Source organism: Equus przewalskii, chromosome X, assembly GCF_037783145.1.
Source record: "Equus przewalskii isolate Varuska chromosome X, EquPr2, whole genome shotgun sequence".
In the NCBI taxonomy this organism is placed as follows: domain Eukaryota; kingdom Metazoa; phylum Chordata; class Mammalia; order Perissodactyla; family Equidae; genus Equus; species Equus przewalskii.
In genome coordinates, this window is record NC_091863.1 from 1,598,982 (window position 1) to 1,613,190 (window position 14,209).

Here is a 14,209-nt window from a genome sequence, read left to right on the forward strand (position 1 = left end):
GAGCATTTGCATTCTGTTGTATGCATGAAGGAAAACTTCTGATAGGATGTGAAAATAAAGGATAACATCTGATTTTCGTGTCAGAAAGAAGCCCCAGCCTGCTGTCATCAGGAGTGGATAAACCCTGAGGAGGCCACTCAGAAGAAAACGAGGGGACCTGGATGAACTAAGGGGGCTTCTGGGAAGACGAGACTGTGGACGGATTTGGAGATGTGGTTTAGAATAGGAAAGGGCAGGACGCTGTGTAGAGTAAACACAGAGGCAGAGAAAAGAAAATCAAAAATGGTGCCCAGACAGCATCCAGAAGCTGGAAAGGCCATTTGGGAAGCTGAAACGAGGAACTGATTGGGAGTAGGGGAAAAGGAGGAAGGTCAAGAATTCATGTCGGACAGAAGGACCCTGAACTGTCTGTGACGGATCGGAGCAGAATGGACCAGGAGCAAACTGGATGCAGAAGTGTAGCTCAGAAGGCAGCAGGTGTGGGCGAGAAGCATAGCTTCGTGGGAGTCCAGGGTCTAAAACACAGAGGAAGCATGACCATGGTCAGTAAGAGCTCCGTTTTGGGAGCAGGTGCACAAATGCACACACACCTGCCCCTCTGATGGCATCTGCTCCCCAGTCCTCTGCAGCTCTACCTGCATGGCCCAGCTTCTCTCCAAAGAAAAGGGAGGGCATCTGGCCTCTCCTTTAGCCAGCTTTCACCGCTGGTCATGCATCCTGGAATATCTCCTACCAAAAACCCCCAAGAGGGATCTCCATGAAGGTGAGATGAAAATGACAGGCAAAGAAAGTGTGCATGATAAGCTGTAATGATGCCACACCGTGTGTGTGTGTGTGTGTGTGTGTGTGTCCATGTGCAGAACTCCTTAAGCAGAGAAAAGGACAGAAGGATCCATACCAGACTATGATGTGGTTACCTCGCAATGAGAGAGGGTGGGAGGAAGAGGGATGAGGGTGTGAGGCAAGCCGGAAAATAAAAACAAACAAGAGGAAATGCTGAAGTGCCCACCATGAACAGCAAAGAGAATCAGATGTTGAAAATGCACTCAAGCAGTTCTAGAAAGAAGGGACTCAGAGACATGTGCACACCATGTTCACAGCAGCATTACTGACAGTAGCCAAAGGGCGGAGGCAACCCGGTATCCATCAATGGCTGAATGGACAAGCAAAAGGTGGTCCATCCATACAGTGGGATACAATTCAGGCTTAAAAAGGAAGGAGATTCTGGCACATGCTCGAACATGGATGAACCTTGAGGACATGATGCTCAGTGAAATAAGCCAGTCACAAAAGGACAAATACCGTACAATTCTACCTCTAGGAGGTCCCTAGAGGAGTCAAATGCATAGAGACAGAATGTATATGGTGGGTGCCAAGGGCTGGGGGAGGGGGATGCGGAGCTGGTGTTTAATGGGGACAGAGTTTCAGTTTGGGGAAGATGAGAAGTTCTAGAAATGGATGGTGGGGATGGTTGCACAACAGTGTGAGTGTGCTTAATGCCAAGGAACTGTGCATTTAAGTTAAGATGGTAAATTTTATGTCCGGTATGTTTTACTGCAATTAAAAAATTAAAAAACATATTCAAGCGTACATACTAATCTGCAAATAGCAAAAAAAACCAGCTATAGTTTACAATCACTAGGACTGCTTAAGCTGGAAACCTCTGAGTTCGGCCCCCTTCCTGTGTGGGGACCTCAGCTCAGAGCAGCATCTCCAGCTCACAGGAGCGGTTTCTATTTTTAAAGCAGATCATTGACTTCTGTTTGCAAAGTCTGAAGGAGGGTTCCTACCCTAAGGTGTTCTCATTAACTCGAAAGTCAGTCTCACTCACTCGGAGATGCCTAACTTCAAGTTTGTCATAATTTCTCCAGATGCTGCAAAAAAACCCCCTGGTCTTTTGCCATTAAAAGAAGATGAAAACCCGACTAGTGTCACCCTATCTCCTCAAACTCCATCTCCTAGTGCAATCTGAGGCTCTGGCACATTTCTTCTACTTTCCGACCTGGCTCCCCGGTAACCAGCTCTCCCCCAAGGCGACCTTGGCATGTTCCATCCCCCACCCATGGTCTCCTCGCTCATGTCCCCAAGGTTCCCCCACCCTCAGTGGCCCCATCTGATGGCTCCCCGCCAATGACTGCTCACTCTCTCTCCTGCGCTGGGCTCTCTTCCAAGACGGCTGCCTAATGCTCCTTTGCACTCGAAATATCCCAAACTAGAACCCATTCTCTCTCCGGTCCAACTTCGCAGGCATGTGGCACCCCAAATACACAGCTGGGCAAGCCAGGAAGGTGTGATCTCCTTCTCCTTCCTCCCGCCCCAGTCCCCACCCAGATGCACACGGAAGCCCTGTATCCCACATACCGGGGCTCATGGGGGTCCTGTGCACACAGCACCTGCTGTCTAACACCCCACAGCACCCTAGCCATCTGCTTCTCCTCTGAAGTGCCCACTACTATTGATGCTGTCAACCCTGCCCACGTCCAGACTTGAGTCCACGGCCAGACTTGGGTTCCTCCCTCCATCCCAGTCCCCTGGGTGACTGGCGGCTGCTACAGCATTCTCCAGCTGGAAGGACTGCCCCCACCTGGCCGCCAGCCAACCCCTTCTCCTCCTGCAAAATTCTGCTTACGCGCCCACCTCGTCCTACGCCCAGGTTCTGGCCCCAGAGAGCTGACGATTCTCCCATTATCTACAACACGTGCACCTAGTAGACTTTCTTTGAGGACTTCACATTTTCACTCTTTCAGAACAATTTAAACCTCCCTTTCATAAGTGTCCACCTCGCCTTCCCTGCCCTGAAAAAATACGTCTGATTATTTTTGGACAAAGAAGAAGAATGAGGATTTGGGAGGTGGCAGCCTTTCTTTTGTCACATCTGTTCTTTGCAGGCAATGTGGAAAGAGGAAAGAGGGCTGTTGGTAGATTTTTGCTTTTAAAATTCAAACAGAGAGAAGACAACAAAATTTGAAGCATGGTGTTCTTTCCTCTTTCACTCTCAGGAAAACAAAGGAATGGTTTTCCCAACTGCCCGTCCACAAACGGATGGAGACTGAGACCAGACCCAAGCCTGTGGGCACCAACAAAGATCTTTCCTTTAAGGTAGAGACACGTCCAGTCTAGATTAAGGCGCGAATTCCTCTAAGGGGAGATACGAGCTGTCATTTGGTCAAGAGCAAGAAGGATGGGCCCTCTGGGTGACAGATTTCCAAGATCTTTCTTCCCAGATCTGTAGTAGAAAGCTGCTGGTCAAGTGAACTCACTGGCCTGGCTCTGCTAAGGTGCACTGAGTCATACAGCCCGGGGACCATAGACTGATCATCATGATGGAACAGTGGAAATGCAGGCTCAGAGGCTGGGTCAGAAAGGGAGAATGGGACCCCACACCCATCTACTCGAACGGTGCCTTGACCGCAGGTGTTCTCAAGTGGGGCAATTCCATTCCCCAGGGGACACTCAGCAATGCCTGGAGACATTTTTGGTTGTCACAATTGGGAGAAGTGGTGCTACTGGCATCTGGTGGGTGGACACCAGGGACGCTGCTCAACATCCTCCAGTGCACAGGACGGCCCCCAGCACAGAAAGTCACCCCAAACGTCCCAAATGTCAAGAGTGCTGAGGTTGAGAAACCCTGAAGGTGTAACTGCATCGTAGTAGAAGTCCAAGACCTGACTCCTGTAGTGAGAGCTGGAGAAGGATGGAGATTTCCAGACATCCAATCCTTTCCTCCCCACCTAGGCGTGGATCAAGTCAGCAGTACCACTGGACCACCACCAGTGCATCGGCCCTGATAAAGCATGACCATCTCCATGATTGCTATTCTCTCTACTGAGAGCCTGACTGACTATACCTCATGGCAGGGAGCAAAGTGTATCCGTAACATGCAAAACTGATGTCCAGTAAGCAGTTACAGGGGTCTAACTGCATCACTGTTCAGAGAAATTCCCACCACCACCATCACCACTACCATCACCTCGCAAGATAGAGTATAAAGTCACTAGACTCTACTTTTAAAGTCTATTAACCCATCACACTGTAAACGGGACTGTGGGGGACCTGAGAGAGGAAGCGAAACCTTCAATGTACCTGATTCCCAAAGAATGGCGACCACATGGGAACAGCCGATTCGAAGCAAAGTCTCTATGAAGGAGTCCCTCCCACCCATTCACAAAAGCATCCATTGGATAAAGGATTCCCAACTCTATCTCCAAAGTAGACAAAAGCAAACTGCAACATTTAAGAGAAATATGTCCCTGGAAAAGAGAAGCAACTCTACGTTCTTCCGAACAATGGCAGCAATCAATAACACAATCAAAAGGAGTTGTGGCACGTTCTTATGTTGAAAAAAGAACCCTGGCAGCATTATGGCAAATGAGCAATAAGAGAGGATGAGATGGGAGAGGGGAGCAGAGCAGGAGTGCAGTACGACTGAGGAAAAGGAGAAAGATGACACAGGGTGCTTCTTAGGACAAGTGAGCCTCTGTCTGCTCAAAGCCCATCGCCCCTTCTGTCTTCTCCATCCTCTCCTGCAGTCACAGTCGAGTTAATTGGGAACCACCAGCTCACAGCCCACAGGGTTCGATTAAGACGTGCCGCTGCAAAATCAGGCAAAACAGAGTATTAACTGTGCAACTGGGAACAAGGTATTGATGAGAAGGTGATGAAGGGGCCAACTCTTCAAACAAAGGTAGACTGACGACAGCTTGAAAGACTGCGCCCAGAGAAAGAAAGCCAGAAGAATAAGCCAGGATAAAATTCACCAGTCATGTGAAACCTACAAGAAAATGTGGAGGAATATACACCAGCTTCGACTAGAAAACTTTTCTTTAAGGCTGCAGACTTGAGCAAAGTCTACAAGGGCATTTCTGGTCAAGCCATCACTTGGAATCTGGCCTCCCTGGTTCCATGCAACATGTCGTCCTTGCTAAGTCACCCAACCTGGCGAGCTCCCATCACACTGGACACTTCTGCTGTCATCATGATGGAATGACCCTGGTCTCCATCTCAAGCTTCCCAGCGTTTGCCCATTGTCATGGTTAATTTTATATGTCAACTTGACTAAGCCATGGCACCCAACTGTTTGGTCAAATAGTAATCTAGATGTTGCCATGAAGCTATTTTTTAGATGCAGAAGTAACATCTAACATCAATTGACTATAAGAGAAGCAGATGATCCCCTCTAATATGGGTGGGCCTCATCTAATCAGTCAAAGGCTTTAAGAGCAAGAAAATGAGGTTTCCCAAGGAAGAAAGAATTTTGTGTCTAGATTTGACTGCCATATAGAAATTCTGCCTGCGTTTCCAGCTTTCTGGGCTTTTCTGCAGATTTTAGACTCAAGACTGTAACATAACTCCCACCTGGGTTTCCAGCCACCTGGCCTTCCCCAGAGAATTCAAACCTGCCAGACGCTACAATCACATCAGTCCATTCCTTAAAAATCTCCCTCCCTCCTGTTTCTTGGGAGAAGCCTGTCTAACACACTCTGGATGAGCCCTCGCACAGGCCTGCACCCCAGAGCAACATCAGTTAATTCCATCCCTTCGATATCCTTGAGTTTGAATGCCTGCCGTGGGCTAGGTACCTTTCTAAGGCACAAACAGAACGAGATCCTGCCTTCGTGGGTTTGTGTTCTAGCAGGAGAGAGGCAAACTGTGATAAATACACTAGGTCAGGAATGTTCTAGTATGTAGGAAGGGAGAGGCACGATGAAAAACAGAAGGGAATAGAGAGCTGACAGGAGAGACCAAGGGTAAGGGCTGGGCGGGGCAGGTGTTGGGCTGTGGTCCCTTCCCTCGGCTCCTTGGAACACACACCACCCTCTTTTGTTCTGACACATGCCCCCTAAAGGAACTATACTACTGATTTCTACTTGCACATATGTCTGTTCCTTCGACTGTCCTTCTGGGGGGCAAGGATGGTTTGCCTGCCTCAATAACTTCACATCCCAGCAGCTGCTCAGCACATGGGAAGCGGGTGGGTACCCATCAGCTATTTACTCATGCTGAATTCTGTGCCTGCTCACACTGTATGAAAAAGGTTAGCCTGCCACTCAACAGCAGTCTATAATAACTAGCCAATACACTATTTGCCCTCCTGTTTCTTCTATGATCATTGACTTCTATCAAGTTAAAATCAATTTTTTTATGCCAGCTACTCCCTGGCTTAATTTGATTTCCTTGAATTAATGATTTCATTGGAATTCTATTACAAACACAGGTATTCAAGAGCATTGCTAACAGCAAGAGTACAAGAGAAATCCAGTGGAGGGGTGCATGTCCCAGCCGAGGGCTGGCCGGAAGCGTCATCACAGAGCAAACAGCTGAGCTGGAAGGAAGATCTGGGAATGGTCTGAGATCTAGACCTGCGAAGGTCTAGAAGGAAGCATTGGCACTGGCCAGAGAAAGGGAGGGGAGGAGCAGATGGCGAGCTCAGCAATGTGAACAGGACGGTGAGCATGGAGAACTCCAATGGTGGAGCATGCAGAAGCTGGAAGCTGGCAGGAGACGATTGTCCTACACTCCTAGCACCTGCTTCTGTTGGTCATCAAGAGTCTTAGAAGTGTTTTTGGCTGAGACATATGATCCGATTTTAATTTTAGATTACTGTCTGAGAAGGAGAACATAAGAAACACTATTTGGGAAAGTTTGTTAACCACTCCAACAAGAGATGATGGATCCTGAACCAGGGCAGAGGGAGGGGTATTTAGGGTGTCTTGGAAATTCAGCACATGAGTGGATGACTGAAACCTTCCTCCACACGTGGGACCAGATAGCAGCCTCAGGCGAGCCTGGCCTCGCTGCCCAACTGAACTCTTTATCCAACATGAGGTGTCTCCCCAAGCAGGGAGGGTGGCAGATTCCCCTGCCATGGGGTCAATGAGCCTGAAGCCGGGATGTCCTTTATTCCTGGCTCCCCAGCTTGGATGCCACACACAAATCTGACTCTCATTATATCTTCTGATTCTTACTCATCAGGCAGGGAAAATAACTCTCCATTGTTTTGTGTCTTCCTGGATATGGACTAATTGGACTTCTGGTCTACCTATCAACTCATGGTAAACTAGGTTACTGGGGGTCAATCTCTCAAGAGCAGTGGTTCTCAACAGGAGAGAACTCTGTGCCTCCCAGAGGATACCTGGCAATGTCTGGAGACATTTTTGGTTGTCACAATGAAGGGGGATGTGCTACTGGAACCCAGTGGCTGGAGACCAGGGATGCTGCTAAATAATCAACAGTGCACAGAGAAGCCCCCACCCAAGAGAATTATCTGGCCCCAAATGTCAACAGTGCTGAGGGTGAGAAATCCTGAATTAGCATGAGATTCTGTCTATATCTATCTATCTACCTACCTACCTATCATCTATCCACCTTATCTATCATCTACCAATCATCTATGATCTATGAATCATCTATCTACCTATCATCTAACCATCTTACCTATCATCTATCACTTATCTATGATCTATTAATCATATATCTATCTATCTACCTGCCCACCACTCTACCTACCCATCTACCTATCTCTATCATCCATCTACTTACCTATCTACCTATCCATCATCATCTCTCTCGCTCTCTCTTTCTGGCAGTGGTTTGGAATCGAGGACGATTTCCCTCCTCAGGAGATTTCTGACACTGTCTAGAGACATTTTGGGCTGTCGTCATTGGGGAGGGGGTGCTTCTGGCATTGAGTGGGTGGAGACGGTGGATGCTGTTCAACATCCTACCCTACACAGAACAGCCCTCACCACAGAGAATTAGCTGCCCCAGATGTGAACAGTGCTGAGGCTGAAAACCCCTGTTCTGGATCCAAACAACCCTAAGATCAGCAATTTCCACATGCATAAAGGGTGAGGAGAAGACAGGAAATCATGATCTTTGGGCACACAGCAACTCCTTCTTCCTTTCTATCTTCTCCACCCCAGACAGTGAGTTACTCAGCTCTTGTAAAATTCTCTCTCCACTGGCAGAGCTGGCCTTTCGACATGACATTATCAGTGCACAGAATGCGTTCTCTAATGTGCATTTAATGAAGGCCCTGGCATACTGTCAACAATACCATCAGGGGCAGGGCAAAGCCTGAACTTTGATAATGGCACTGGGGAACTTGCCAAATCACTCAAGTGGAACTTCCAACTCCAGTCTTGGTTCAGCTTGATACCTGGCAACATCAGCATTCCACGTGGTTTCAATAAATGCAAGCAAAATGTGCTCAGTGTTTCCGGAGAGTACAGAAAGCAGAGGTTAGGTGGGGCAACTCTCATTTACAAGAGAAACTGCACAGCTGGAGGGACTAAATCCAGTCTTCACTACTGGCGTTTTCCCACTAAAACGCACCCCTCATCACATGGTCCTAGACACCTTCCGGCTCCCGTGCACAGGGCTGGCCAGATACAGCATGCTCTCCTGTGCCATGTATGGGGAACTTCAAGAGCTGGCCAAACTAGGGCAACTTTAAACCCAATTTTTAAGCACACTTGGTCCCTCAAGTGATAATGTACAAAAAAACCCAAATGCTACAAGTATATTATAATAAGTCCCCTATGCACTGAGAGATCTATTCTTCTTAGCAAGCCACTAAGTAAGTGTTATAGGCTCAACTGCATCCCCCTGAAATTCACAAGTTCAAGTCCTAACCCCCAGGACTTCATTATGTGGCTGTGTTTGAAGATAGGGTCTTTAAGGAGGTGATGAAGGTAAAATGAGGTCACTAGGGTGGGTTCTAATCCAACAGCACTGGGGTCCTTGTAAGAAGAGGAGATGAGGATACAGACACATGCAGAGGGACGACCATGTGAGGACACGGGGAGAAGACGCATCTACACGCCAAGGAGAGAGGCCTCAGGAGGAACCAGCCCTGCCCACACCTGGACCTCAGACTTCCAGCCTCCAGGACTGGGAGAAATAATTGTCTGTTGCTTAAGCTGTCTGGTCTGTGGTCCTTTGTTAAGGCCGCTCAAGAACAGTAATAGAGTGGGCAACTCATCTTCATAATTTGTGGATAAAGGCCACCTGGAAATTCATATCCCTAAGTCTTCAAAGGACCCACTGGTGATCATTTCTTGAGAACCGTGGAGGCCAGAGCATGCCCTATGTGCCATCTCAGTGTGGTGGGGAAACACATATTGATCAAAAGCCACAGAGAGATCTTAAATGAGCGCCAAACACAATTTCCCATAACTTATGAATATAATCTCCCTGAGAAGACTATCTAAATGTTCCTTAAATTCCACATGGATTAAATGACGAGATCCTGCCTCCCAGCCACACCCCCCATTGAACATAAAGTATAAAAAGACTACACTGGACTGTGACCTGCACCCCGTGAGCCGTTCTGGCAACAGGAAAATCAATGTAGCATCCAACAGTCAGATTACGGAGCTAACAGGGTGCAGGGAAATCTCACTCCTTGAAAGAGAAAAATGAACCAATTTGGATAATTTGGGTCCAATTCCATTCCACCGAAACTAGAACACACAGACTGTGTGATATAAACAACTTAGGTACTTAACTGAAAACCAAGGACAGCCAAATACACAAATACAGAATCTAAGTCCCCATGGGGAATTGGGAATCCACCACACATGATAAGGAAAACTGTTGGCTGGCTGTCCAGGAGTGAAGAAAGCAGACTCACGTGACTGAAGCTCTGTTTTGCAAGCTCCTCCTTTCCCCTCTCCATTTTTCACTTCTAAAACCTCAAGGATACCATCCCAGGAACTTTGACTTGTCCACTCTACCTAGCCCCACATTCATGGGGCTCTTTCTTAGGATTTGAGATTTCTGGACTGTAAAGCATCTACAGAGCCCATTATGTAGGCTTGTTCCCCACTCTAGGGGGTGAGAACGTATGCTGAAGTCTCCTAGGATGGCAGTGACAAAGCATCATAGACTAGGCTGCTTAAGACAACAGAAAGTCATTCTCTCCCAGTTCTGGAGACCAGAAGTCCAACATCAAGGTGTTGCAGAGCTGCGCTCCTTCCAGAGGCTCCAGGGTAGGGTCCTTCCTGCCTCTTCCAGCTTCTGGGGCTCCAGGTGTCCCTGGGCTGGTGGCCGCATCCCTTCCATCTCCGCCTCTGTCTTCATGTGGCTTCTCCTCTGTGTCTGTGTACCTTCACATGGCCTTCGCCTCCCTGTGTGTGTCTGTCTTTGTGTCTCTTCTCCTCTTCTTATAGGGACATCCATCATATTGGATGAAGAACCCACCTTACTCCTCTAGCACCTCAACTTACATCTGAATTACATCTGCAAAGACCTGATTTCCAACTAAGGTCACATTCACAGGTACTATGGGTGAGGACTTCAACATTATCTTTTGTGGGAGACATCATTCATCCCCCCCAACAAGGTGGAATTCCCAGAATTGGAAGTCCTCACCCAAGATTCCATGTATACCCTACAACATCACCCTAATGATACACATGAGACATGCCTGCACCCCAGAAAAGATGCGGTGAGGTGAAATGGACACGGCAGCCTCCCCAAGTCCCACTCTTGGTCCTGCAGAGACGTCCTCCCACTGGCTTCTTCACTCTTCTCAAAACTTGTGTCTGCTCAACAAAGATGTCTAAGACTTTTTGTTTTGACCAGCAACTCTGTTTGCTTCGATTTTGCATTCTCCTAACTTCACTGCAAACACATAAAGGATCATGCCACTTGGTTTTCAGAGGCAAACCAGAATCTGGCTGCCTGGTGCACTGTCTTCGTGGAAAATTCAGCTAAAAAGCAGCCTCGGGGACACACCTGTGTTTCTGGTTTGAGATGTCCTGTGTTTGGTAAAAGCCCAAGACCATTTGCCTAAATCGCGTGAGAACAAATTGGCAATATTCTAAAGGAGTCCACATCTCCTTTGGAAAATATTTATTTAAAACCCTCACTAGCTAAACTCCTTCCCCCATAATCCCCATTTTAGGTCATAGAAGAGAAGAAATAACTAGAAGCTTCTCTTCATTCCAGAGGAAGATCTACACACATTAGTCTTCTACCCGTTGTTCCCCTGCTGGCCGAGTAGAGACTCAGGACTGATGAGTGAGGGGTGGTGACACCCCAACGCGCCAGCTACTTTTGTTTCCATGACTCGAAAGCATGGGACTCTATCAACACCTCCATATCAGCACAAGATCCTTTTAGTGCCACGGAAGGAACGTGAAACAAAAGGTCAACCACTTCCTTTCTCTTCCTCATGAAACATGCAATCCATCCCTACTCTGGGTAAGATGCCGTTTTGGACTGGGGGATGTTGCTCCGGTGGCTTTGAGTATAGAGATGAACTTCCCTGCTCCAGGGGACACACAAAATGCTTCAAGACTGTAGGCAGGCAGGGAGGTGTGTCAGAGAAGAATGGCAGGTATTGGTCAGATGGGATGGGTGAGGGATGAGGAAACAAAGAGGAAGGAGGCACTGCACGGGACAGTGGCCCTGGAGTGATGACATGGACGGCAACTCTCACCTTCTACTGTGGCTGGCTTTCCATGATCAGACGATGGAGGGAAAGAGAAAAATCCAGAGGGAAAGCCAGAGCACATGATGAGCCCTTTCTAGGGCTTTGTGGCTGGGGCTTTATCCTGGGCACCTCAGAAAGCCCCCGTGCATTTGTCAGTAGACACGCAGATCACCAGAGAGGTTTGTGGGGAGGACCAGCATGGTGGCAAAGTGAAAAAGGGATACGGTAAAGGGAAGCGAGGCTGGGAGGGGAAGAATGGTTGGGAGGCCAGTGCAGAAAGGCAGGGCAGAGAGAGGGAGCTCCGATCAGGCAGGGGCTGTGTGGGAGGCCCTGAGGGGGAGGGTGAGAAGGGTGGCGGATGAACTGGATGGAAGGCATCCATGCATGGGAAGAGACCTATCTCTGGACATCCAGATCTCTGGCACTCGGGTGGGAAATGGTCTTACCCTACCTGGGCAAATGGCTCGGAGCAATGTTGGGCATCCTCAACTGGAAGCATCTGTGGAGCATCTAGATGGAGAAACCTACTAGTCAGCTAAAAACTCATGGAACCACCTGAGGGGATGAAGCTGAGCAGGTGGTGGAGGTCCCTGAAAACCCAACTGAACTGGCTCTGCAGGGAGCTGGTGAAGCTGACCTTGACTGGAGGAGGGGGAAGAGAGCCTTGGCAGGGCCACCCATGCCCCTGCAGATATTAGCCAGGCGAGCAAGGTCCTGGGACAGGCAGTTGTAGAAACAGAGCCTTTGTCTGTGGACCTGGCCAGGCTGATGTTCAGCAGCCCTTGCAGAACCACATCTGCAAGATCAGAAGCCGAGATAGCTCAGAAGGGTTATCACCCTGGTCCGAGACTTCGCATGCACACACGCGGGGGCCTCATTCCAGCACACCGCGGGTCCCAGGGAGGGTGAGGACCAACAGAGGGACACAGGAGAGACCCTGGAGGCGGACTCACAGCTTGACCAGGAACGGATGGCTGACTTCCTTCAGCACCGACTTCTCGTTGTGCACATGCTGCTCCTGCTTCAGGCGGATGACGTCAGGGATGCTCATGACCTTCAGTGCGAAGAAATGCTTGGCTTTCTTCTCCTTGACCAGCTGCACGCGCCCGAAGGTCCCCGTGCCTGCAGGGGGAAGAGCAAATGGGGCTGTATGGGGACCTGAAGGGAATCACAGGCTTTAGGAACTCAACACCCTAGGATATGGCTGGTGAGTGTTTGCTGAGGAGTTCGGGGCTGGAATTCTCAATTGAATGCACCTGTTATACACACACACACACACACACACACACACACACACACACACACACACACACACAGCCAGACACACACACACACACACACACACACAGCCAGACACACACACACAGCCAGACAGGATCACCTGTCTCCAATGTATCCTTTAATTGGAGGGAAAGCGGGCCATCGTTTCTGCAAATGAGCCATCCCAGAGCACACAACCATGCACGCACAAGCACACGCACACAAAGAGAGCTGGAATGGGAAAATATGGTAAATGCATTCCTTCCACAGTTCTTTTTCTCTTCAGGCTTTCTAGATAAAGACAGGAGAATGAGGAACATGAGCCTCTCACAAAGGCTCCTTAACACACTGACACCTGCTATGTGCTACTTAGTCGGCAAGATTTGAGTGGATTGGAAAAAAGTGATGGGTGAATAGAAAGAGGGGGAAATTTAAAACACTGCAACCACTATGAATACAAAAGGAAATCAAACCCTCTTTGGAAGATTTTCAACCCAAATGACTCCTCCTCCTCCTCTGTCTACTTCCAGCCCCTCCCATCTTCTGAGCCTCACTCTGGGGTTTAGTGCACCCCTTCCACCCATCACACAAGCTGGGAACCACTGCATGCAACTAGAACATCAAAGTTACAAAGGAATTTTATTTGTCTATGCCCAGGGGAGAGGTAAAGTTGGAGGCAGAAACATGGAAATCTGTATGTGCGAGCCTAGCACTCAGGAAGGTCAGCAATGCTGGCTGTGTTTTCTGTGACTGTCTGGCTAGCAAATATGCAGAGGAAGGGGTCTTCTTCACAAGGAGAAAGATGCAGAAAATGGTCGACTGACAGGGCTCTCTGGCTGGAGAACCGGCAGTCAACCTGATAAGAAAGGAGACGGAATTCAAGGACCTCTTGAGAAGGAAAAAGACCTCCAATGCAACAACACAACAACGGAGTTCCTTTTTTCCCTTGCACAGAGTTTGGAATGCCATTTATTGCACATGGCACCATGAAAAGAAGCACAAAGTTATACTTAAGCAATGTGATTTTTTTAGCATTTTCCGTTGATTAAAATTCTTGAGCTGTACAATAAATCTACTAGCTGATGGAGTGGAGGTGGGCACGATAAGTAACCTTAGTTTTTAAATGAAGTTTCCGACAATAAATATTTTATATAGCAGTAGGGAAGGATCCACCAACACAAGAAAAGAAACTGCTTTGCAAGAAGAAGCAAATGAACGGGGCTGGCCCCGTGGCTGAGTGGTTAAGTTCGCGCGCTCCGCTTCAGGCAGCCCAGTGTTTCGTTGGTTCGAATCCTGGGCGCGGACATGGCACTGCTCATCAAACCACGCTGAGGCAGCATCCCACATGCCACAACTAGAAGGACCCACAACGAAGAATATACAACTATGTACTGGGGGGCTTTGGGGAGAAAAAGGAAAAAAATAAAAAAAAATCAAAAAAAAAAAAAAAAAAAAGAAGAAGCAAATGAAGAGTGGTGAGACATTTTTAAAGCATGGTCTCATCAAAAG

The 14,209-nt window shown here is 48.3% G+C and overlaps 1 protein-coding gene across 10 annotated transcripts in view; it reads right to left on the reverse strand.

Annotated features, from left to right (window-relative positions):
• Nucleotides 1-14,209, reverse strand: part of PRKX (protein kinase cAMP-dependent X-linked catalytic subunit) — a 166,890-nt gene that overhangs the window by 120,837 nt on the left and 31,844 nt on the right. For all 10 annotated transcript variants that reach the window (XR_011535762.1, XR_011535763.1, XR_011535764.1 and 7 more), the window contains exon 2: nucleotides 12,394-12,562. Coding sequence is in view for 3 of the 10 variants with exons in the window: in XM_070603605.1 (XP_070459706.1) it covers nucleotides 12,394-12,562 (169 nt within the window). In the remaining 7 variants the exon portion in view is untranslated. The remainder of the gene's footprint in view (nucleotides 1-12,393; nucleotides 12,563-14,209) is intronic.